At 40.5% G+C, this 26,754-nt stretch overlaps 1 protein-coding gene across 12 annotated transcripts in view; it reads right to left on the bottom strand.

Annotated features, from left to right (window-relative positions):
- PPP6R3 (protein phosphatase 6 regulatory subunit 3) overlaps positions 1-24,609 on the bottom strand; it is a 64,335-nt gene extending 39,726 nt beyond the window's left edge. For 5 of the 12 annotated variants that reach the window (XM_056353287.1, XM_056353286.1, XM_056353281.1 and 2 more), the window contains exons 1-5: positions 24,472-24,609; positions 8,596-8,765; positions 8,113-8,225; positions 3,084-3,210; positions 721-953 (exon numbers count right to left, since the gene is read on the bottom strand). In XM_056353287.1, the coding sequence (XP_056209262.1) occupies positions 721-953; positions 3,084-3,095 (245 nt within the window). In that variant the 5' untranslated portion in view covers positions 3,096-3,210; positions 8,113-8,225; positions 8,596-8,765; positions 24,472-24,609. The remainder of the gene's footprint in view (positions 1-720; positions 954-3,083; positions 3,211-8,112; positions 8,226-8,595; positions 8,766-24,471) is intronic. The other 7 variants (XM_056353288.1, XM_056353279.1, XM_056353283.1 and 4 more) reach the window with 6 other exon arrangements.
- Between the last annotated feature and the right edge of the window lie 2,145 nt (positions 24,610-26,754).

Below are 26,754 nucleotides of genomic sequence, written 5' to 3' on the forward strand. Positions count from 1 at the left end.
TACTAGTAACACTTACAGGAGGAGGTTTGGTTTACCAGAAATTAAGTGCTGCAACTAAGAGTATAGCTTATTTCACTTTTTTTTAACATACTGTTTTAAGAAAAAAGCAGCCTTCTGCATGGGCAACTTTAAAGTAGGCCAAAAATGGCAGAAGTGCTTTTATATGAATTGCTAGGTTGACTTTTGAGTTTGAACCTTCCCAGCAAGGTAGCTGAACTCATGGCCATACCAAATTCTTTCAGTTCTAGGTCTACAAAGGAAAACACCAGCAATTAAGACATTAAGTACATTCTTTCAAGGAGTGCTACATATGCTTTTGAATAAGCATCTTCAAAACATCGTACCGGTCATCAATAAAAGCTAAGCACTTAACTAACTGTACTACCCAAATAAGGTTTTTCATTCAACTATTTTCTTACAAATCACAACTACAAGATTCTTCATATGAGTTCTGATTATTTTTTTTAAGCGTCCTTTAAACAGCAACTGGGGTTTGGAAGCATTTGTAGGTAAGAGGCTTTCGTTTCGAAAATACGCAAATACATAGAACGATTTATTTAAAAGTTCTACAAAGCCCACTGATGACAAACTTACTCTATAAAGATACCAGTATTGTACTACACACCAGCATGCAGGGATTCAAAACACACTATCAAATTAACTGAAGTTACCCTTCTTTCCACCTTCCCAAATTTCCCCCACCCCCAAGAGTTTTCCTACTTATATCGAATTTTTTCATCCATGTCTTGAGGTGGCTCTTCAATTATAAATGAAACTAAGTCTTCCAAACATTCTGACTTCAGCAGAAACTCTATAAGTTTGCGATTCTGAGCCTTGCACTCTTGCAGAACATCTTCTTCATCCATCAATTCCTTCAGTGTTACATCTTCTCTCTCTAGAAGTGTATCTATGTGGGATGACGAATGGAGATCAAATTTCCAAAACATGCTGGTCTGGATAAGAAGAATACACATAAAGCATTAAGTTTACAAATCTATTTAAGCAGTAGTATTATTTGTAGTATCACTTCATAGTAGTACTTCATAGCTTTTAAGCCCAGAAGTATCTGCACACAGACATTTTCTAGAACTCACGAGACAACAGTAGATGCTGATGATCAAAAGAGTTACAAAATCAGGCTTGATTAAAGATGACTGAATACTATGTAGTAATTTTTGTACCTTTAGCAATAGCCAATATTCTATCTTCCAAAGATTAAGTTAGGCAGCTCCAGGGTTTTACTTACATGAAAGGAACATGCTAATCTCCACTAAAGAAAAAGGGTAACTTTGATTTCCAATTTACTGAATTCACTCTTCCCAACTTCTATTTTTAATCTATCCACTGTGTCTTGGATTCAGAACAACTTGCTCAGCAATTAAGAGCTAGGGAAGATAAAACGGGCACTGCATTAATGCACTAGAGTACCACCTCTACCATTGAAGAAAATGCCTATGAAGGTAGAGGAATTTTAGTAATTTTAACTTGCAGGCAACAAAGAGCTGGAGCCAATTTCAACACTGGACCTACTCTCTCACTGTACCTCCCTCCATAAACTCAACACAGGAGGAAGAACAAGGGACAATAAAATATCTTACACTAAGATGTGAAAGGGCAGTGGCCCCAACCACTGAAATACTGTAACAGGCCGTAACAAATGCGTAAGGATGAGCAACTTCATCTCCCCTTACAAAATGCTACAGCACCTCCATGTTAACGCTGTTGCCTCAAGACACCTTTGCAAGCAGCTGCTACTGAGACAACTGTGCCAGCAGAAAAGATTCAGCCTACAATAGATCCAATAAACTCCTGCTTTCACCTCTCATTAAGCTCAATACGGGTATTTGCTCCACTCTCCCCTCTCCAGAACAGGGCTTTTACATGACATTTAACCTCTGGCATAGTATCAGCTGGTCTTATAGCAATGTAGAATTCAAGTGGATTGAAAGAGATACTACAGATAGTGGAGAACAGTAAGAAACTTTTCCTTCCTTACAATTGGAAGCAGCACGGTTTGAGCAGTACTCATTCAAATAAGGAAAGAAACACTCCTTTTGCTCCTTTAGTAACTGCCTTCCAAGTGTGAAGGATTAATTCAATACATTACTGCTGTACATTAGCAACATCAGCTGTGAGGACATGTAGTTACTGCAGAGAATGTAGGTGAATTTTACCGTTTTAGCAAGAAAATATCTGTAAGCTGCAGGCTGTATGCAGGAGCAAGCTTAAAGACAATAATCAAACTATGCTTTTGACATACACTCTTATAAAGACCTAAAATCACCAAAACATCTAATTCTTATGCAAACTGAGGTGGTAGACAGCTTTAAACATTTATTTCCAAGTTAAAATGGATTCAGCATGCAACTACAGCTACTTAGAATGGTGAAGTGTCAAATTTAGTACTTGAGCAGTTTTTAGAAAACAGATACAAGTCCAAGGATCCAGCAGAACCCTTATGACTCTCCATTAGCAAGACTTCCAGTATTTGGCCTAAATATCGAAAAGCCTGGTATACTCATTATGGAGTTGTCAGAAGTTGTAAGCATACGTAACTGCCCCCAGATTACACAGCTTTCTGATTCTGTTTGACTCCCATATCAGAAAAGGTACAGAAAATTTTAATTGCGGTATCAGTACTTATAATCATCTGAGATCCTATACAAGGATTAAGTGGTTAAACAGAAAAACAATCTTTTATACTAAAAGTATTAGTAAACTTACAAGCAGGGTTCAAAAGACTTGATCTCACAAATTAGCTTATACAAAGTTATTGAAAATACCAGCTTGTGGGTATTCAGGCTACAAACAGACTTACTGTAAGCAAGTGAAACTAGTGCATTGTTAAAGTCAAAGGATTTATTTTTTTTTAAGCCTCTACAAAGTAGATCAAATCCCTCCCCTTGCCCCAGTTAGTGAAAGGAGCATCGTTGCAAGTAACCACAATCAATGCTAATTCCAGATGTAAATCCCTCTGCAGCGATTAAAGCTCATTTCAGTAGCTTCAACATATTTCTCAGTTACTTATTTCAAGAGAAATTCAACAACGGAAAATAGCATCAAAAAAAAAAAAAAAGGCATACTACTGCAAACATGTTACTGTGTTATTTCACAAACTGTCGCCCAGGCAAGCTCTTTTAGGGGTGCTCCCTCAACATGTCAGGTGGCGGCCAGAGATTATTCCATCACTTTTCAACAGGAGCCCAGGTCCTTTGAAGTAAGGAAAAATAAACAACATAAAACGTGCCAAAGAGGAAGTCCAGGAACCCTGAAGAGAAGAGAATTTTCTTAGGCTTTATCACTGGTGATAATCTAGAATCAGCCTACCATAGTCCTGAATTGAAGGTTTAAAAACAAGAAGTTATTGTTATTTTTCCCACAGCCTACTGTTCTATCCTCCCTCCCAAAACCTACCCATTCTGAAATTTTGAATTATTTTCATATTTTTTTTTTTTCACATTTCAGTCCCACTAACACTGTCAGAATTACACTTTACGTCCACAGATCAGGAGTACTCCTCCCAATATTTCACTATCTGCAAATTTATGATAAATTCCGCAGGTCAACTGGGTTGCGTTAGTCCCAATGTTCAACTCCATTGCCAATATAGGCAGAAAAATCACAACATTTGGATTGAATGCAAAAGACTGCCAAATACATGACACACTCAAGATTAGATACCAGAAGCAGCAGAATGATCCAAGATAATACTGAACACACTCAGATATGGAAAGAAAAAAATGCGTTAAAGTTGGTAAAGCTGCTGCAGATATTTGACTGTCTTTTGTAACTTGAGTTAGCTTTCCATAATCTCTGAAAGTTCCCAGAAAGCAAGACTAAGACTACCAATTCATGTAAATTTAGTACTTCTGAAAGTTTACATCAGCTTGCTCATGTACAAGTTAGGACAATTCAAGATCCTAAGGAACACCTAGCTTTCAGAAACACATTGCTTTGTCTTCTTGGTTAATATTGTTAACAGATTCTTCTCTGAATGAAAGCTGAAATAAAAGTTTACTGTATGGAATGTTAACGCAAATGTGAACGGAAAGCAAGCAGTCCATCAAAACAAAGAGGCCTATCAACTGCTCTGAGATACAGGTAATGAAATCCTCACTTAAATTGTTTGCTAAAGGGAAGAAATAAAGCTGTGAAGCTATCCTTTCAGACCAGAAAAACATCTGAAGTCTATTTGCCTACTACAGCTGAAGAAAACTACACTGTGTATTTTGTTTAACAGTAACTACTATGTAGTTCTTTCTAAAGACCAAATGCTTAACTGCCATCTCCATCAAAAAAAAAACTGGTAACAAGTGTATCAGTAAGTTTCTCTGTAGCTTTGAGTGGACATGTAGCTGTCAAACACCTTTAGCAGATAAGAGACATTCATGTTTTCAAGCTACAGGACAAAAACGTGAATTCCAGTCAAACAAGCTTCATTTCAGACAACGCCTCCTATACTGAACCTTTTAAAAAACAGTTGTTACATTCAAGCATCGAGAAGTCCCTTTAATAAATATGAAAACTATTACACATAAGCGGCTCATTTAAGTTTAGCTTCTAAGCATCACGCTTCAGCAAAACATGAGAAACATACTTTGCAAGGAGGTACTTTCAACCTGGTACCTCACACTTCTTCCTAACAGTTGAGTATTGGTAGCTACAAGCAGATACAGGGATCCAGACCAGTGCAGAAAGCAAACTGGAAGGGCCTCAGCGAACCAGCTGAAGGCTGTTACCTGACAACTGGATGGTCAAAGCACATACACAGAGCTTCCAGTAGGAACTTCACAGATTGTACAGCAATACCCAGTTTCATTTTTCAAGCAAGAGAAATTTTTTAAAAAGTTTAACAGTGTCAAGCTGAAGATTCTGTAATATATGAAAGTGAGAAACGCTACATAGAGAGTTATAACAAGAACTGCATTATAAACTAAAAGAAAATTGGAAGTTATGTACCATCATGTTTTCTCGCTATAGGGGTCAAATGCACAGATGAAAAAAAAACCAAGTTACTTGTACACCAACAACTTTTCCATGATTGAAATACATCCTAAATTATGTAGACTGCTTCAGCAAAACAGGTTTTTACAATTCCTGTATAGCAACTAGCAAAAGACAGCTTAGTTGTTGGATGCAAGGAGAGCAGCCACCAAAGGAGTCTACGGTGCCACCACAGGCTTTCAAGGTCATATTTCTTAACGATAAAAGCATTTCCAAAGCAAATAATCCATTGCCTTCTGAAAACTAAGTAGGTAGGTAGGTTTGGAGAAGACAAAGTAATGAAGATAAATTCTTATGCTTTTATCATTAAAAGAGAATCTACCAACATTAACACCTTTAAATGCATTCAGTGATTTCTTCAAAACACTAAGCATGCCCTCCACCAGTTTCCCATAACCGCAGTTAGTCCCTAGCCACATTTAGTTAGTTTCCAGTTTGGGGGTTGGGGGTGGTTTTTTTTTCTCTCCTTTCTCCAAACAACGGACAGTAATTAGACACCATACTAGCATTTAAAAGTGCTTATTCTGACACTGATAATGGAAAACAAAGCTAAGCCTGAGTGCGTATCTGAAAAAATTTTAGTGCTAAACAGAATTACCAGTCACTCAAGCTGACAGAAAAGATATTCCAGTGGCTACTTTTTAAACAGCCTATTTCACTGCCAGAGCATCACTCCTTGTAAACCTGGTGTCTACAACTGCCTGTCCTTTGCAGGCTGGGGCACAATTCCTCAAGGCGTTAAATATCCCAGAACCTATTAAGTGGGAAAATTGAGCATTTATGCATTTAGTCTGGAATCAAGGGCAATTTGAAGAAAAACAGTACAGCAACTGAACTTGTAGCTTGTTTATCTGGACCAAAACAGTCCTTTGCTGTAAAATAATGTTAATTTATAGCAATACACAGTTATGCCGTAACTGAATTCTCCACTTTAAGAATGCAAGAAGTAATCCCTCCTATATGGCAATGCACTTACACTGCTGCTTCTACACTGAAAGTTCAGGGAGAAAAAACATTACGGAATTCTTTGTCTTCTATCCCATTAGAATAGTATGGGTTTTAAATAGCATTCAAAACTCTGCTCTTAACTATTCTTCAGTTTTATTTCTAAATACTTTGAGTACAATAAAGACCATACTTACCCAATAACCTATATTTTCAACTAAAGCAGTGAGGTTTGTTCTGTTATTAGCTTGAAAGACACAAGCTATTGTTCCAAGTCCCTAGCTTTAAATACATTACATTAAAGCCAGTAACCACAAATTAAAAAAAACAGTAATACAGGAGAGTTTTCATGGCACAGTTTCCATTTCTTAAACAAAATGCAAGGTTCACTTTATATAGGGTAAAAATCTCATGTGAACACCAAGTAAAATGTAGTGGTCTCTTCAGTATCAGAACAGACTGCTTAGGCCTCAGATGTGAACCCTAGTGGAAATCATTTTTTGATAAATACTCCACTACTTAGACTAACATTTAGACTTTCATAAGTTAGTGAAGTTTCCAAGAAACTTTGTGGAGGAGGGAGCCAACAGACCTTTTGAAACTAGAAAGAACAAAACAGAACACAAACTACAAACACCTTTACCTCAACAATTCAATACATATTGCACCCATATTTCAAATACTGCGCACAGTCCTATTCCATTTACAAGAGGACACAGCAAACTGGAAAAGATACTGGAAGGGAAACAAAACCAACCAACTCTTTCACAGAGTGCTGGGAAACCTTGCACAGGCTAGCCTCACCTTCCTTCTCCGCCAGCAGGGCATCTGGATGCTTATTATCATTAATTTGTAAGATTCAAGAACTGTGGGGGAGCACTCCTCATAATTAACCTAAGCAACATTTCAGTGTTTTGAACTATTTGCAGGTAAAATTTCACTTACATACCAAAAAACCAAAACACTACACCTTCTCCCAAATGCCAAGAATTCCTGGGTAACCACATGTTTTGAATACAAACAATTCAGCATGTTCACGGCCTATTGTACAATTTAAGCTTGTACTACAGATACAATTCCTTCCAGCCGTTACACTCATTTACGGCACATACGCTCCTCACCTCAGCTAACTCCTATACTTTCAGAGGGCAACTACATACCCCAGTGAAATGCAGGCAAAAGACCCCAGGTAGCAGTCCTTTCTTGACTGGGAGAGAAAGGTGTCAGAAAACTGTATGAGGACACAGGAGTTTCCATAACATCCTCTAACAGCTACTGCCACCTCCTCCTAATGCAGCAAATTATCTAATAAATAGGGACTTCCACTCCCCTATCTGGCAAGGGAAGAAGCAGGTTGCAGAACAGCTGACAACTGAGACAGAAGTGAAACCACTTTGACCTTTACTTATCACACTAGCTTCCCTTATTTATACACACTAGCTGCACTTTTACCTACATCAGAACTATAAATACATCATTTTTTTACATTATATACATTATATCCATCATGTGCACATATAATCCCCCTTCATTATGAGTGAATGCCCCAATGATCAATTGCTTTGACACACTGAAGTACGCAAGTCAAAACTAATTAATGTTTACTGAAAGACACCAATCCCTCAAAATTCAAGGTCATAACCATCCAGCAAACATACAAAAACCAGCTGAAATCTAGTTTGCAATGAAGTTACAAGAGCAATTTTATACCAAGCAACAGGTGTATCCTTGTAAACTCCTAAACTCTATCTCAACCCACAGGTTAATAAGTATTAATAAATACACAACTCTAGTACCTACAATAATTAGGAGTTAGACATTCATCTCCCCCGCTCAAGTAGGAAAGACAAATCCTTTTCTATTTTGGCTGTTAAAGTGGATTTACATTTACACATTTAAAATATTAATTGGTCACAGAATTCCTACAGATTCTTCATATTTTAAGTTCTCTCAGTTATCTTCAAAACTGAAAAGAAGATATCCCATGTACTGAGAAAAGCAGACTGTTCCATAATAATACAAAAAATTTAGGTAAACAATGCATAGCTACCCAGAAGAGAATTTTAAACGGAAGCATGCAGTTTAGTATCAAAGGTTCAGTTGCAGAAGGCAGTATTACCATATTTCAATGTAATAACCTATAATGCTAAACATCATTCATACCTAATATATGTCAGTTCATGAACACATTTGCTTTGAAACTCTTCCAAAGAATTGGAGGCCGGGCAGCAGATACACCTCCTGGCACAAAACCAAAACACTTTAAAACATGCTCCCTGTAAAACAAATAGAATAACCACAACAGTGTGTCTAGATGACCCTTGATTCTCATTGTAAGAACAAAGTGGGGCAGAGAAAGAAGATAGTGCAACAGCAGGGTGGGTTAAAAGACAGAAACAACCAGCTAGAAAGCAGTCAGAAAAAAGCTGCAAGAGAAGGGAAGAAACGGCCACACAAAGTCTGAACTGCAGAAGGAAAAGCAGCTTAGAAGGAGGTAAATCTGAACCTACAGAAATCAGGTAAATAAGTCTTTAGTGGACATCAGGGACATGAAAAACTTAACACATTCAGGAACCACTTAAGATAAGGCTTTATAGATGCAGAAGCTAAAACTACTGCTGTAGGTGAAGTTTAATAGTTTCTTACCTGTTAAACAAAAATTTTTTAAAAGTTAAAAAAACAGAACGATTTCTATTTTCTCAGGCTTCTTGCCCATTACAGGGTATCCTGGCAACAGCAAAAAAATCTTTCAATCTACAGTATTAGCAGATTAGCAGGACTGAATTAGGATTGAATTAGATGAAGCAGATTTCTTCCTACAACGACAAAAAAAACATTTTATAATTTAATACTGGTAACACGTTCTACTAAATAGCTAAACTATTTATAATAACTGCACAAATACTAAGCATTGCTTTGCAAGGAATAAGACATACGAACTGAAGAAGGAAACAACATGCTAGGAAGAAAAGTGTCTGCTGGGTGCAGCATACTCTTGAGAATAAATTCAAAGGCAGCTTGTCATCTGAAAGACTTTTAAACCAACTTTAAACAAACACCCCCCTTTACTTTTGGGAGATAAAGGAAGAAATTTCTTTGCCTCGCTGAAATAAAACTGACTTTAGAATCTGCACTTGACTGTGGAACTTAATACAAATGCAGACTTCTTTTTTACAAACTATTAGCAATGTCATATGAAGTAACACCTTCAGATCCAGAAGACCTGAAACATCCATTACTAGTTTTCTGCAGCAGTCTTTTTCTATCCTCATAATTATTCTCATTGTATTAACACCTGATTTATCCACAAACCTGCACAGAAATAAATGTACAGCATTAAGAATGCCAGTTATTTTGGCATAAGTCTGTATGAACAATTCAGCCAGTTTCAACCTGAAATCAGTTTAACTTGAAAAAAATGACACAGTCCACATACAGACTTACAAAGCAACCAGCTGTTTTAAGACTGTATTCTGTCACCTAAATTTCATGGCTAAGACAACCTCTGCTTTCAACAGTGTAATTCTTTCAATATAAACCAAAGAAACATTAAAGAGTTTAATGAGGTATCCATAACTGACTTCCAAGTGACACTTACCTGCCTGTGCTTTGGTCAACACCAAATAGGCAAGAAAAAAGCATCCTATCAATTGATGCTTCTTTCTGATGTAGCTGTTTCTAGTAGTTCTAAGATGAATTTCCAATACAAAAAATTCACCTTCCCTTTCCATCAGTTAAAGGGCTTTTTTAGTTTGCTTTGTAACACAGATTTCAAGCAAGACCAGACTTTTGTTTCATTTGGAAACATGGGTAATACTGTTCATGGAAAAAAAAAGTAGAAGTACTAGCAACTAAGAAGGGTTGCAAATACAGTAGTATGTTAACTCATGACAGTGACTACCTAGTATTTGGCTGAAAAGCTCTGCTATCAGTATGTCATAAACATATTGTCAGCTAAAAAAACCCGCCAAATCATGCACCTCAAATGCATTTCAAGTATTCTGCTAAAGAGAAGAACAATTTAACTTTACACCTTCCATGTTAAAGATAAGCTGTGTCTTCAATGCTGTTTCTTGATCTTTGCAGATAACCTAATGCCTCTGTCAACCGAAAGATATATACTACAAATAAATACCTCTCAGATGAAAAGCAACTCTGGCATTCTAGTTAAGCAATCACTCAATGAAAGTGTTTTTTCTTAGCTTTCTTAGGGCTAGTAACTTTTGTGGCTTGAAATATCATGTTATCTCCAACAGTTCTGGAACCAAAAGCCACCACATCTGCATTTTACTCACAACGGCACAAAGGCTTCAAGCCTTAATGCACACAAACACTAAATACAACTTTCTCTAAGGCTATTTTAATAACCAACATATACGTGAACTGAAGGTCAATGTAATACATTGATTGGCCGTAGTACTTTCAAAGGTCACATGTGTTTTCATCCATAGACCTTCAGGTCTGCATGTCTGGTAGATGTGTCAACCCTTTGTGAGTCAAGTGACTAACTAGAGCTGAAAAAGTAAACAAGTGTACTCGACCTGGACTTAGTTTAGTTTACTGAAGTTTCATCGGTTATCATTTCTGCATTTCAAATGCACACCTACGTTCAGAAATATTGCTCCAAGAAGGGAGAGAACATTACTTCCTCAATGATGTCATGCGGAAGCAAAACAGGAAGCCTGCTTAGCTTAATGCACTTTCAGAAGAGTTTACAAATTCTTAAAGATACTGTTCATAGATATTTTGATTGCCAGTTAAACTGCCCAAATGAAAGCCACTATTATTCATCCCCTTACAAGGATGTCTTTCTGACATTTCTATTCCTCTTTCTTTTTGAAAAGAAAACTTCAGTGTCTAAATCCCATTGTTTAGCACCAGAACAGCCAGCTTCTGAATTAAATACAGTAGGATAATAAACACACTACAGTGTAATCAAAATTAACAAGACACTAACAGAGCAAGTATTACAGCATACCCTGGGAAGGCTGTTCCACCAGAAGCCTGCTCTGGTCAATCAGGACTTTTTCAGTCTACCTCAGAATCTAGAAGAAGAATTCCACTCAGTGGTACAGATGGTATATTGGGTCAGACTGTTCCTCTCTGCAGCACAGATGAGGTACTGAAAGGGACTGCAGTATGGATAATGGAGGCGGGGGGCGGGGGGGGGGGAACCACACCAACAGGAGTTCTTTCCTTAAAATAATAAAAAAAAAGAATTAACTGACTGGATGACATTCAAGTCTATTTAAATCTGGCTTTCCTACATCCAGGGATGGCTTATATCCAGCAACAGATCAGCCACACCAACATGGTACTCCTGTCAAGGAAAAGTGGGACCAGGCAGGATGGAAGTATTGTCATGTACACACATTACATTCAAATATAAAACTGTGACAGCTCATCATCACTAGAACATATCCATGTTCACATGTTTATCCAATATACCAGAAAAATAAAGCAAGGCACAACTATCCAGCACAGCACCCATCTTCACATGATGTGCAACAGCATGGTAAACCGGGTTCTAAAGTATTACCTGATGAACTTCATTCACGCTTCTTTTTAATAGAAAAGTTAACCACTATGTGATCAGCTGCCATAAACAGGACTAAACAAATTTTATTAATGCTGCATGGACAGGGACACATCTGCTTTAAAACCATTCCCATGCATCACTATCGGCCGGCCTAAACACTGAAACTAAACAGGTGTCTCTCCTTTTAGAAACCAATGCAACATTTGTGCATCCTGGTAAAAAAAGTACAAGGGCTACAAGCTACTGAATAGCGCTGCTCATACAGTAATTCATTCAATGCATTCAAAACAGTAAGTTATATGAACTAATGTAACTGAAATAAAGCTGCTACACAAGATGAGGGGGTTTTTCAATGTAAAAAACCTCCATGAAAAAATTCCAGTTTCACTTTGTAGCCCACACACCCCCACCATGGGGGCAATCAGTTTGACAAAGCCACTAGCAAAACACTAGCATCTCTTCAGGGACAATAAAGGTGCCTGGACTGCAATTAATAATGGAAAATATAAGCCACTACATTGTTTACTTCTATTCCCTCTTTGGGCCATACTGTACTCAAAACAAGCACAAGTGTTTTTATACAACACTGTGCTTAAGTAAAAAAAAAAACAAAAAACAAAAAAACAAAAAAACCACACACACACGATTTTTTTCTACTGGCTTAATGGCCCAGAAAGAGTCCCCAGTGAAGTTACAGTCTAGCAATACATAACCATTTAATGTTAAGGCTCAAGGCAGAGCACTGGAATGATTTAAGATTCATCACTGGTCCTTACTGCACCTCTCCAAACGTCTAGTAGGAAAGACAGAAATAATAACATGTTCTTAGAACACTCTGGGCTTAACTACAGAAGTTAAAAGTTTTTGGGAAGAGATGTTCCTCATTATTTAAGCAACCCCTTGAAGAGATGGTCTTCAAAGAAAAGAAACTTGGCCTTAAAATGTTGTCTACCACCACTAATTTGGTAGGGTGGAGACAGCTGAAGGGCAGAGAAAACCATGCATCTGATCTAGATCCAGTCCAGGATTCTAATTTGTGAACTAGTGAATTTTATTATAAAATCCGTGTGACAACCAAGTCAACTTTTACACACTGTAGAAGTGGCTCACTTATGCTAAGACTTGAACTCTGAATGCTCTGGCTATCTGTTCCAAGCACCTTGCTTAGAGGGCACATTTGTATCCTGAAACAGCACCATCTGCGCTCAGAATGAGAACCAGGATTGAAACGCCATCCAGTCTGACAGGAGTGCTATAGGAGGCTATATGCAAAGCAGCTCTGCACTACCCCTTGCTGTGCAGTCTCCCCCTGTTGGCTCCCTGACACTGGTCAAACTTCTGCCAAGTCATTTCCTAGTGACAAATGTACTTGAAGTGACATGCAGTTGGTGGATGAGGGGAAGGAGTTTCTGCCAAGTCCCCATGCTGAAGCAGCTCAAAGGGTCTGCCAATCACCACAGCCAGCGTGGCCAAGGACGAGGGAATACACCAAGAGGGACAGGGCAACCAGAATCTGTCTCTTCCATCTTTGCCCCAAATCACATCACCTTAAGCCTAAATGCAGAGTAAAAGTTCTACTGAATCCGATGATAAATAACAAGACAAGACAAATCCACAATTGGCTCAACCACCTGATAATCTGCAAGTGTAAATGAGTCCTGAATTCCTGTACTACTGCTCTGGAAATGTATAAATCGGCAATGCTGACTGCTTCAGCAGTACAGTTTTCTTTTTGTGTCCGAACATTTAAGGAAAAACTAGTTGAACTTAACATGACAGCTTTAAGGTTAGATGTATGAATTTTAGCAGGGGTTTCTTTTTCTTAAGCATTTATATTCTATTCTGTTCCAGTTAGTACTCTCAAAAAGTGTGTGGGTTTGAATATTTTTTTTCAAGACACTACCATCAGATCAGAGATATAGTTACCATGGCTGCACTGGTGCTTTGCATGACTTGAACCACAGCTTCAATTTTTAGCATTTCGCTCAACCTGCCCCACTCTGCCCACCTAGACTGGACACTAGTGAAAAATAGCAGGCAAGAGGTGAGAAGACTACCGTTTTTAACACGCCTACCAGTATTTGGTAATAGCATGATAGAGTCCCCTAAGGTCATACCAGAAGCAGTGCTACTAGAAGGCAACACAGCTGTATCGGACACTTTGCTGTTCACAGCTACTCTGCCCCGTCTCTCACTTCCCTTAATTAACCTGAGTACAACAGCAAGCCAACCGGCCACACGGATTTTGAACGCAAATCTCTACTTGGCATGGCACACTAAACAAAACCATATAGGCATAACTGGCTTGGACATTTCTAGAAAGGCACTGTAGTTATCATGTAACCATATCCATTTTCTCTGATCAACCTTTAACTGTTCAGCTGAACAAGTTCATCCTCCTTTTTACCTAGCTGGTTAGACCTTGGAAGTTGGTTGTATATCAAATTTTGGTGTGCATGAAAATATATGGAGGTAGGAGAAAGCTGCTTACTTTGGCAACCTCTAACCAGGACACCAGAGTGTTCTTTCTGTATAGACAGTACATTCATGTCTGTCATGAGCTTTCTTTTGTATGCAAAAACCTTACTCTTGTTAAAAGAAGTACTTAAGAACATTAGCAGTTCAGAAACAGAAGCCAGCAGCCCCTAGGAGCCTGCCAATGTTTTGCCTCCTGAAGCTCCACTCAGCTATAGCTGCTGCCAGAATTAGAGTGGCCACTTGTGTTAAGATAGCAACTCCAAAATTAAATTCAAAGCTGTTGGTCACTTCTTGCTTGACTCTTCACTTTCATTAGAGGTTCCCTGGTCCTTTTATTCAGGTAACCTGCATCTTCATTGAGGGTTGCCTGAACTTCACTGGTTCAAGGCTGTGGACGAGGTTATCTTCCTGCTTTTCTTCATACTCAGGTTTACAGAACAATTAAAATAAGTTTTGACAGCTGCACACTTTCAATATGTCAGGCGAGACTGCCCTTTTAATTAGGATATCAAGAACTGAGACACTAAGTATACTACCCATGATTTCTCTGCTACCGTATCCTGAAAAAACCGACAGAACTGATCAACCCACCCTGCATGCATACACAGACGAATACTCCCCTAACATGACAGTATCACAAACACATTTTGTGTTTCAAACTAGAAGTTGGAATCCCTAACACTCTTCAAAGAGTGTGCAGGCTTGCCAGCACAAAAAGAAAAAATGAAGGTATTTCTTATTTTAATCTTTAAGCAGGTTAAAATTCATCTTTTATTTTGATTTACTCTTGGGGAAAAATAATTAATCTGACTTCAGTTGCTACAAAGCATAAACCCCATCTCTACTTACTTCTACATTCCCTTAATTTTCACATTTATCAGTGCAAGCCCTAGCACAAAAGTAGGAAAGTTATTCCAGTGTCAAGCAAGAGAAATAAAACACAGCAGCAGCACCTGGACACAAGGGAAATTATGCCACTTTACCATACTTATTATACCATAAATGTTGGTATCTGCATTTAGACAAACGCTTTAGTGCCATCTGGAATCTTCCCTAGTTTAGTGGTGATGTTACGGCTGTAGTTGAGCCCTCCTTTCCTTCACAGAACATAATCCATATATTTGGGACAATAACCTATACAACTTTTCCCCAACTCTGCAGATATCCTGAGGATGAAGTTAAGTAATTAAAAGAGAACAATATTTTAATACATACGGAATGTCAATTAAGAACTGAATGCCAAACAGTTGGGTTACCTTATCAAGGGCTAAGACAACTGAATAGAGATTCAGTATCCTCCACAAGCATTTCCCCACCATTTTTGGTAATCAAGTGCTAGAAAGCCCCCTGCCCCATATTATTTAAACACTGAGCACCTTAGCATTACATAGTGAAAATACAGATAGAGGAATGACCAGCTTTTCTGAGAGACTCTGCTTATAAAACTAAGAAAAAATTGCTTTAAATGAGAAGATTTCACCCAAGTCTCACCTACATAAGTTTAATAAATGACTATAAATCTTAATTTTGTTATGTGCAAAAAAGTTCTGGAAGAGAAATTAGAAACCCAGCAAAATAATGAAAGATTACTGAGAAGGCATTTTGCAGGTAAAGTCTGAAGTGACTATTAAGTTAATATTATCTTTCTTCCTCCTTCCCCCATGCCCCAGGCAATGTATGTTACGGAGCAAGTCATGCCTGTAATCAGTTTTGCTATGTCGTACTTTTACAAGCCATGCATACTGCAGTTATACTGTGTTTTTAAGGCAGAGCTGCCTGTGGTGCCTCCACTGAACAGAAATATGCCTACACCACAGAACTCTTCTATTTTGATGGACAACACTAGAAAAATCAAGACTGCCTACAGAGTAAGCCGCCTTCTTCCAAATGCAACATGTGCCCTACTTATGAAGGAAAAGCCAAAGTTTTATATGGAAACGTCAAACCTACTCTGTTTTCTCTGTAATCTTCAAAATAATCTTTTTCAAGTTTACTTCAATGCTTCTCTCTGGAGTATCAGAAAAGGAGTACATTTGTTATACAGCCTCTTCCAAAGCTATCATAGTTGCAAGTGACAAACTACTGGGCAAATCTACCTCAAAGATTCAGTAGTTTTCTTAAGAAATGCTGTTTTCAAAGGGAGATTACTTTCATATTCTAAGTCTTTACACTGAAGTGATCATCAGCTGTGCAATATTGTAAGTGCACCAATATACACATGTAAACAGAGTTTTAAAAAGCCAAACAACATGCCAATGTCATTTTGGAATAGCCATTATTTCAACTGGCTATGCTTCCTCTCTCAATTTCTTCACGCCCTTTCAAGACAGGGCTACATCACAGTAATACACCAAAATACTTCTAGCATCCATTCCTTCCTACAAGTCTCTTCTCTAGCTATCAATACATCTGCCAACAGTATTCTCCCACTGCAAGGGGTCTGAACTCCCACCAAGAAGTTTTACTTTACTAACTAGGAACTGCTAAAGTAATAATGTTATAATTATTCCAAATGCAAGACAAATAGTTACCAAAACTGCACTGATACTTAGTTACTAAAAACTACATTGATACTTCTGTGCTGTATGTCTACTCAAGGGAACTGAAGAATAAAGTTTCAAAGAAAGCAAGTAATTTAAAATGCTAGCTCAGAACTTAAAATTATGAAGTATTTCTAACAGCATTTACATGATATAGCCCTAAACAGCAATACCCTGCAGAGCAGACATGTAGAGATCAGCTTACTAAAAGTCTTCTATCCTTTTAAGTAATATTAAGGGTTCCACACAAATTTTGTCAAGTCTTATTATCAGCCCATAGAGTCAAGCCACTGCTGTGGCAAGTGGCATAGAAATTAAATTAGTTTGAAATGCTTGAAAGTCTGGAAACAAAACTTCACAGGTGGTTTAATTGCCATTAAAAAAATAGCTTGATCTCTTTCCTTCTCCAGCTTTCCCTTCCTTATCTTCAACTGCCAGTTTGCTTTTAGTTTGGAGGGGGATGCATTCACTGTCTGCTGCTTGCAGTTTTTTCTATAATAAAAAATTTGAGATCATTTTCTCTCTCTAAAAAAAGAATCCATTTAGCAGTCAAACACATTTATCATTTCTACTTTCATTCCTCTGCTTAGTATTTCCACTATGTAATATCAGAGTTACCAACTCACATTACCAGAGAAGACCTTAACGTTCACATATAATCTTTACAGTCTCCAATAAATTTAAAAAAATTATAGACATTGAGATGATCTTTAATCCCTCCCTCTGATACGGGTGAGACCAGTATCATAGCTAAAACGTTTCTATTTTATTAATTAATAATGTTGTTCTTTACTGCATGGGGCTACGATTTCAACATGGGAGGGAAAAAAGCAACCCCACTGCATTCTTGTCTTCAGCTTTATGGCTAGCATATCCTTCTGAGGAATGCAAGCAAAACTTCAGAACTCCCATGTCCAAATAAGAGAAGGATTGGACCAGCAAATTTTAAAAAGCTACTCTATAAGTATTAACATCATTGCTTTCTGTTATGCCCTAAAAGGAAGCCAGTTTCCTATAATGAAAAAAGACAAAACATCCAACAGGTGTTTCCTATATTACAAAAGGTACCAAACAACCTGTGCGTTTTTTCAGACTTTGAATCTTTTTTCACAGACACACATATATGTAAGAGATTCAGGATATTGAAGGCAGACAAAAAAAGCCCACCTATCTTTTCAACTCAAATCCAGGCAACTATTCAGCAACTGGAGAGTTAGGGACTAATTTGTATTTATAAATTGCATTTTTGAAGCAGACTATCCAATCCAAGTGTGGCTGGTACACTGCAGCCATGGCAAGGTTCATTTAGGGTTTTTTTGGCTCTCAAAACAAATTAAAGAATACTGAAATACAGCAGGAGAGGATACTAGAACAGCCAGCCACAAAAAAAAAACAAAAAACCACAGTGTGCCTATCTATGACTGAAATCATTAAGACAACCAACCGTACCTGGCACAGCCACTGAGAAATAAAAGCAATCAAACACTTATAATGGGTTGAGACAAAGTTGCAAGTTCAGTCCCCAATCACACATTACTGGTCTTCACAGCAAATTTTTTTAAGCTTTTGGATTATAAGTGACTCTAGAAGAGAGTCTTAGCCCCCCCCTCCCCCCCAAAAAAAACCCCAATAAAGCTACAGAATTGCAGACACAGCTTCATACCTGATGGCAAAGTAGATCCCTTTTAAATGAGGAAAGGGCATCCAGTAACACCACTAGTAAAGCAACAGGAAGGACTCAGTCATGTCAGAAGGAATTGTGAAGTTTTGCAAGTATCTAACAGTTAATTAAAATTAAGCACCAAATGCTATTATCAACTCACAGCCACGACAGCAATTATAACCTGCAGATCTCAACAAGCTGTGCAGTGATCTTACACCACCTTTCATCAACTACTGGATTTCTACCTGCATTGCCTTTAAATCTTCCTCCATTCCCCTTTTTGAAGCACCACTTGTTTAAACAAAACCAGCACACTAATCACTACAAGAAAGGCAAGCAGCATGAAGAGACACATCTAAGTTTTTTATGTTGACCATTAAGAAATGCAGACCTCACAAATGTTATCTTGACCATCTCCTCCATCAGACAAATTTCATCTAAATACAGTTTCAGTGTACAATACCTTTTTACATTAAATGTAAGCATGTCACTGTAACAAAGAGCCCATTATCTGCATCAAGTACACACATAGAAGGGTCCTTTGATGAATGCTTGCTTGTCACAGCCAAAAGGAAGAACTGACTTCACAGCCAGTTCAGTCTAACTTCTACAGCTGTCACTCACAGGTGGGGGGGACGGGACCCCAAACATTCACCAAAATGCTGTTAGCCCTCAGAATTGCCATGAGCAGTAACAAACCTTGTAAGAGCCAGAAAGAGCACAAATGCTAACATGGAAGATGGGAACAAAACCCCTATGCTGTTGCATTTTTCACACTGACCTTCCATCTGGAATGCATGCTGACCAGTATCAACATGACATGGAAGGTGGTTTCCTGTAGACGCAACCCACCCACTCAGATGTGGGTCTGTTCCTGCCACCACTACAGCTTTGTTTTAGCTGTCCCTAGACTTCCCATCCTTTTTCCAAGATGTTTGGTGACAGCAGCTAAACTTCTGAAACGATGTAATCTACTAATTGTTTTCTAATAGAGTTAGCTTCCATAGGTATAGGTGGATACCTAGCAAGTCTGTCAGACCAGTAACAGAAGTAGTAATGCAAATTAGTGTAGTTCAAAGCAGTTCTAAAGTTTCTAGTTGAACTCTTTAGATTGGAGACTGTACATGGTAAGTAAGAACAGAATATGAAGAGAGCCCTATGTCTGCTTTAAAGGTAAAGCTACAGTGTGTTTCACAGAAAGTTTTTTTCATTTAAGACCTTACCTATAATTTCTGCCCTACTGAAAAAACCCTACACAAAACCACAAGACTTTTTCCACTACACTTACACAAAATAACAGCAAATAGAAACAGTAAAAATGCAATGCTATGGGAAACACTAACTATATAACCACTCCTAAAGATGAAAAAAGTCTGCCCTGTGGAGACAGCAGCTGATACTCCTTTCACAATGCAAGTAACATTGAAGTAATACCACTTTGTCACAAACCAAGCCTTTAGCAATGGCTATTACCTCTTTGCTTTATGCTCCAACTCAGCCAACTCAAACCAGTTACAGTAAAATGAAGAAGAAAAAAAATGTAATCACATCTGTACTAGCATTCCTACACCCACTGTATAAAGCACTGCTTGAAATTTTTATTAACTTGCTTTGATTTATCCATGAATTAGGGCACTACAAGTGAGGAATGTGCATCAATCACCTAACTGGGGACTAGGGTCTCACTCTTCACTCTTCTAGAAAAGCATTACATTTGCAGAAAGCATCTTTCTCTCTGCTACTAGCAGAAGTTAGTCTGCACAATAGAATCTTACTTTACATACTCAGATCCAGTTAGAAATTCTGCCTATGGTCATTGAAGGTGCAGACTGTGCTACTGGCTAGCAGGGACAAAAGCAGCCTGGGATTCACTTGATACAAACTAACAACAAGAATGCTTTCAGTACTGGAACTGTTATATTCTAGAACATACTCAATCTCAGAAACAAGTTACTAGTTTTTACTACAAAAAATTGGAAGTTTCCATCCTCAGTCCCAAGTATGTTTTGTCACCAAATGGGAAATCACACGGCCCTTTCACAAGCCTCACTCAGGACCTGCTTGATCATCATAAAAAGGCTTCAGAATTTTCTTCATGTTTAAAAGTATCTTTTGGCACAGAGCTGGCCCGTGGTCTTTCAGTGCTTATTTTCCAGGGGACCCAGCAGACACAGGACGTGCCCCCTAGGCCATATGCTCCATCTCCTTGCAGATGCTCATCTTAAGACCGTATATAATGCTTTGCATCGAGTAATTCACAATAAAATAGAAGTGTTCTCAAAAACCTCCTTTAAGAAAAACTAACTAACCCTCAAATCTCACTACGGGGCAGTTTCCGCTTGTGCATACATACACATCTTTTACTCAGTTCTGCCTACCTTCGCATCTTTAACCAAACCCTCACTACGAATTTCCTAGGTGATCTTAACCACTTTGCCAACATGCCTAACAACATGTATCACTTCAGTAGATTGTATTACAGCTTCACAGTTCCATGCAGTAGTACGCTGAGGTTCTTCTGGTATTCTTCTCTACTGGTGGCATGCAACACATTGCACAGAACTTGTCACTGAGCATTCTGAGTTTTCAAGTCCCATGGAGGAGAAAAAGATACACCCATTTAACAGGATTAGGGGATGACCGTACAGAGTAACGGCGAGAAGAACGAACAGTCAAAGGGTTAGTCAGGAACTTTTTCATCCACTCCAAATCACATATATCACTCCCATCAAGTGCCAAGAAGTATGTTTGAAGATATTAAATGAACATAGGTCATGAAGTATCTTGTATTTTACAGTAACAGATTTTTCCCCAATATTGTGTGAAGAACTGTTCCATAAACAAGCAAGCTGTTGCTTATACCAAATGTCTTCCCAATCCTATCAATTCAGTCTATCCCATTTCCCAAGAAGTATCCCAAACTAGCTATACAGCTGCATATAATATCCAAAAGTAGAAAAACGTTTTACTTTGGTTGCTTAGTAGCGTAACATTTCTAAAACAGATGCTGGCACCCTGACATACCACAAAAACAGTTAACCAAGCTACACAAAGCCTTCAACATTATGTTCATATTCTCTCTGTATTTTCTGATTGATCTTTCAGACTTTCTTCCCACCCTGACAATATTAGGATCAAACATGATCACTAGTTTCCCCAAGTTCTTTGCTCTCTTCCTCCAACGTGACGAAAGGACACAAGCAAGATATTCTCATTTATCTCTACTTGTTTTATTATTGTGGAAAGTTTTGCCAAAAACAATGGCTCCACATCTTGCTCTTAGGATAATCCAACCAGGCACCTGGTCTTCTGGAATTTGGATGTGGTGTCTACTTTGAGATAAAATGCTATTCCTAAACCTGGCATACAAAATAACATAGGCTACACAGCGATCTTAAGGGTCACAGATGACGGTGCTACTATGAGAGCCAAATTTAGATGGCAGACAATATACACTTCAGATCCTACCTTACTACAGAAACTGATCACTACGCTCATACTAGTACTTCTTCGCCCAAGCCAAAAAGCCATGGTTTCCATCATAACTTCCAAAGGCCATAAATTAACCCAGCTATATCTGAGAAGTGAATATGCAAGCCTCCAATCTACAAAGGCGTTGCACAGTATGCTGGAACACTGAAGCTAGAAAAAGTCTTATTTCAATATACTGATATAGAGTGATCTTAACCAACTGCAGAGTTAAGTATTTCAAGGATTTTTGAGCACTCAGGCAAAAAGAGGGTATCAATGGAGGGAGAGTGGACCCGACAGTTCTTCAAAGCATTTCTCCCTCCTGACTGTTTCAATCCCATACTGGTTGCTTTTGAGCCAGCTCTTTAGCATTTCATAGTACATGCATTTCAAGCTTAACCTGAGTAGAGAAGCAAAGCTCTTGAGCCACAGCAATAGACTTCAATCTCTAACAATCTGCTAATACTAAAAACTACACACAAGATTTCATGGTTTAATACTGTTACATTCAGATTCCATTCTATTAATTCACTCGAATTTCACTCTTGGAAAATCATCTGATGGGTATACAGGCTATATAGCATCACCTGTTAGGTGCAAGAGAGAAGGGTTCTCAAGGAAACAGTCACATTTTCCCACTTCAGCAAGTCAACAGAATCAGAGCGAACAGTTTGCAGGCAGTGTTGTGAAGAGACACACAAACTATTTAGTACCTTTAAATCCATAAGGGAGCAATAATGGCTATCGATTTATATTTAGAAGAATCCAAAGATATTACAGTCACAGCAGATATAAATCTAACTTGCTTGCAAAGAAGCTATAAATTCCTGTTAAACAGGCTGCTTTTCTTGAATTTCTGAACTACAACTTTCACTTTAGCTCAGTGTTTTCCTTAAGTTCATTGTAAACAGACCTCTTCGGCTGTTCAGGCCAAAACAAAATGTTCCAGTATTATTAGATGATAAGTTCCTTCAGTAACTCAAAAAATACAGAACTCAACACTAAATATGCATTCTGCTTTTCACATAGAAAAATAAGTATCACCTATGTTCAAGCAGTATCACAGATGTAGGAAACTTAACTAAAGTGAACTTAAGTGAGTACTTAGAGCTACAAACTGTCAAGAAATAAACATGCAGAGTGGATACCACATTTGTGTAGTCTCATCAACAAGTTATATATTAAAAGATAATTCTGTAGCGTTCCTTTATATTTGTATAATAAAGGCTCTTGTAAGCTACACTTAGTCCATACCTCACTGCTCAAAACATAAATAAATAACACAGAACTAAGCAATCACAGACTCTTACTAGAATGTATGTTATACTGAAAACACACACTGCAGTAATCTATTTGGAACACTGAAATGGGCAGACTTTCCATCTTTCAGCACGCAAAAAAAAAAAAGCACACATGTATTTGTGCAGCTCACAAGCTACTTTATAGACTACCTGGAGTTCTTAAGCCAGATTAATATTAATCAGTTAAAGTACAGAAAAACCCAATCACCAAAACCAAGCCCCAAACCAAACCCAACACACATCACATTGCTACTGTACGTTTAGGCTCCTTCCACTGAATGAGATTTGAAACCTAAGTAACATCACTAGCAGTAACACAACTTTTCATTTTTAAGTTGTCACCACCTTACAGGGAACACTTCCTAGAGCTATCCACCCATTCATAAGTTTTCTGTACTCTTATACTCAGAACACTTTTCTAAAATAGCAACACACCTATTCAAAGTATCCTACTGTTCTAACTTAAATAACATCTATCCTGACAGAGATTATCTTTAGCCTCAATTGCAGTTATATCGTACAAGACACAAGACTGTAACACTAATTCCCTCTTACACTTTTCAGAGGCTCTAAGCAACTAAAGCAAAACAAACCCAAAAGAACTGGCAGGTTCAAAGTCAGATTTTGCCAAGTATATTTAACAGCAGTTAAAGTTTACCCAAACACTGCTACACTGTTAAAAAATTCTAAGTGAAAGAAGCTGCCTTATTAAAAAAAAAAAAAAACACACAAACAACATCAAAAAACACAAAAACAACGCACTACACCTATACCCTCCAACAAAAAACAAAACAAAACACAAAACACCAAAAAAAGGCAGCGTCCTCACAGGAACAGTGAGGCACTAATTTTAAAGTAGGAAAACAAAATCAGCTATCAGCAAGGCTTATCTGTTTTATTATGCGAGAAATAAGAGTGAAGCTAGAAGAGTAATAAAGTTCTGTAAGTTACAGCACAAGCGGCTGCCAAGGGAAGGAGCCGGGCAGGCAGCGTCCCCCGTTTAGATAAAACACTTCACCCCGCTCAGAACCCCGCCGGTCCGCCGGGAACAATGCGCCGCCCACCGCGCCCCGCCGCGCCCCGGCCCGCTCCGCACCAGGCCGCCAGCGCTCCGCGCCCGAGGAACGGCCGGCCGGCCCCCCCGCGCGGCATGAGGCGCCCCGGACGCCATGGAGCAGCCCCGGGTCGGCTGCTGAAGGAACCGGTGTCACGGCTACGGGAAGAAAGAAGCGGCGGGCGGACCGGGCCTTCCCCGCCGCGCCCAGGCCCGCGGCACCCCGCGGCCGCGCCGTGGCTCGCCGCGCCTGGTCCGGGCGCGCCAGGCTCCGCGGGGCGCGGGGGCGCCCGCCGCACGCCCCAGGCCCCAGCGGCCCCGCCAGGCTCCGGCCCGGCGGCGCGTGAGGAGCGCCCGGAGCCCCCCGCGCCGAGGGGAGCAGGCGCCAGTCCCGCGCCACCGCGGAAGAGCCGCCGCCGGAGCGCCCGTCCACTGGGAGCGGCGGCAGGGAGAGCTCGCCATTATACCGCCCATACCTCGGGAAGCGCGTTCCCCCACCACAGGCCCCAGGCTGCCTCCGCTCAGGCGGGAAAGCCACCGCTTGCCACCATCACCGACGCTCCAAGATGGCGGACATATCAGCTCCTGCGAGCCCTCCTCTCCCTCCACCCCGCCTGCCAATCATACCGCCCCGGCACCACCCCCCCTCCTCGGCTGCCCCTCTTCTATTGGGCGGTGTGCGGAGCGCGGCGTCTCACTGGCGTTCTGGCGGGTGTCAGTCACCCCGCTACGCCACTGCAACAGGGTCGAGCGGGGGTGGAGGAGGGCTCTGGGCTTCTTCTTGACCAATCATCGCATGGGGCGGGTGCATCTTGCTTCCCACCTTCCCCGCTCAGCAACAACGAAACGTCAACCTGACAGGCGTTTGCCTCGCCCAATAGAAAAAGCAGGTTCCTTTTAAAAATAACCCTTTCAGTCCAATCCAGAGCTGAGGCGCTCAGACCCGGCAGGAGGCCACGGCGGGAGGGGTGGGCGCCTGCGGTGGCTATCTCCCCGTAGCCTTACCCCCTGCGCCTCACCATTGGTCAGGGCGCGGGGCCACGCCCCCCAGGGTGGACACGGGCGCCAAACTGCCTGACAACAAGTCGGTGGCGCGCCCGGAGGGGGTGTGGGGGCGGCACTGGTGTGGCGGGGAATTAGCTCATTCGGCAGCGCGCTCGCTCAATGTGCGGGAGGTCGTAAGATCGATCCCCCCCCCTTGCCCTCCACGAGTAGGGCCTGTCTTTTTTTTTCAACTCCCGTGGGACTTCCAGCTCCACCCAAGAACTGGCAGTATATTTTAACCCCAGTGTACCAGTATAAACGTGTGTGGAAAGCAGGGGAGGTGCTGTGCCCCGGCCCTGGCAACCCTTCCTGCCTGCTGCCCACTGTGCTGCTGGCAGAGGCGGCAGCTTCCCAGTGCCTGCTTGGCCAAGTGCTTCTGGCGAGGACCTCTGCTTGTGAAGCTGAGGTCACGGAGAGCTGCACAGGCAGACTCTTTTGCCCCACAGCTGGCAAAAAACCGGCTTGAGATGCAGTGATTTGCCATCTGTGTCTCAGAGGCGGGAACACGTTGTGGCCAGCCAGGTCACCTGGGGTCTTCCCTCACAAAGGCTCCCAAATCGGCTTCACCTGAGGTGGTGGTGACCCCTGCAGTTCCTGCCCCTTCACCCCTCAGAGCAGCACTGAGTTCTGAAATGCCGCTGGCAGGGCGACAGCCCTGTCCCCAGAGGCCACCACCCGCCATGGTCAGCAGTGCTTCCCCTGTGGGAGCAGGGCAACTGTCAGGTAACCAACTGTCCCATCTGTCTGTAGTGTGCTTTTGCCTGGGTTCACTGGGGGGTTGTCTGGTTTCAGTGTGGTTTGGACTGTTTTTTCACTGTGTGTGGCTCTTGAAGAGCTGGGGAGGGAGGGAGGGAGGGAGAGAGGAGGTGTGCTCACCAGAGGCGGCCCCCACAAGACACCGGGTGCCAAAAATGCCAGCTGCTCCCTGGGGCTGTTTCTATTCCTCCTCCCTGGACGCACCTCAGTTTTCCTGGAAGGGAAGGGGCTCAGCTGGGCCTGATCACCCCTGCCTGGCCCAGCATGGCAGTTCTGCCCTTGGCATTTTGTGTGTTTGGGTATTTTTGAAAGAGTTGAGGTGATGATGTTTATGCATACAAAATGGCTGCCTGCCTGTGAGCAGGGGTGCATGGAAGGGCCGCTGCGCAGAGCACGGAATCACCTACAGCAAAGGCACACAGCTCGGCCCCCAGTCCCAGCTCCCGCACCTCCCAGCTTCTCAGTGTCTCTTCCCAATACAGTAGCAGAGCCAGGAAAGCCTGTTTTTCTTATCAATTGACATCAACTTGTAAAACACCCCCTTTCTCGAGGCTTGCTCCATCAGGGCGCTGTGGCACCAGGGCAGCGTGCTGCTGTTAGTGGCTCTTCATCAACGTGTGAAAGCAAGTAGCTGAAGGAGGGGGTATGTGCACTCATGGCTCGCCAGAGCTGATCTTCCATCTTCCATCCTGCTAGTGTTTGCCTTGCCCATCATGAGGGCACCATGTGCTTCCTGTGAATGGTGGCAGAGAGCTCTGTTTTATTATGAGTTAGTATGAATCATACGTGAGGTGATTTTTCTTTTTGTATGTTTTCTATACATAATTATATAAATATATTGTATCTATGTATATTTGTTTTGAAAGTTACTGGTCACAATATGTTTAAAAAAAGAAACAGGTATATTATGGTTAAGGCAATGACTTATTTATTTACAATGGGGGAAGAAACAACAGAGC

This window comes from Falco biarmicus, chromosome 10 (genome assembly GCF_023638135.1).
Source record: "Falco biarmicus isolate bFalBia1 chromosome 10, bFalBia1.pri, whole genome shotgun sequence".
NCBI classification, from domain to species: domain Eukaryota; kingdom Metazoa; phylum Chordata; class Aves; order Falconiformes; family Falconidae; genus Falco; species Falco biarmicus.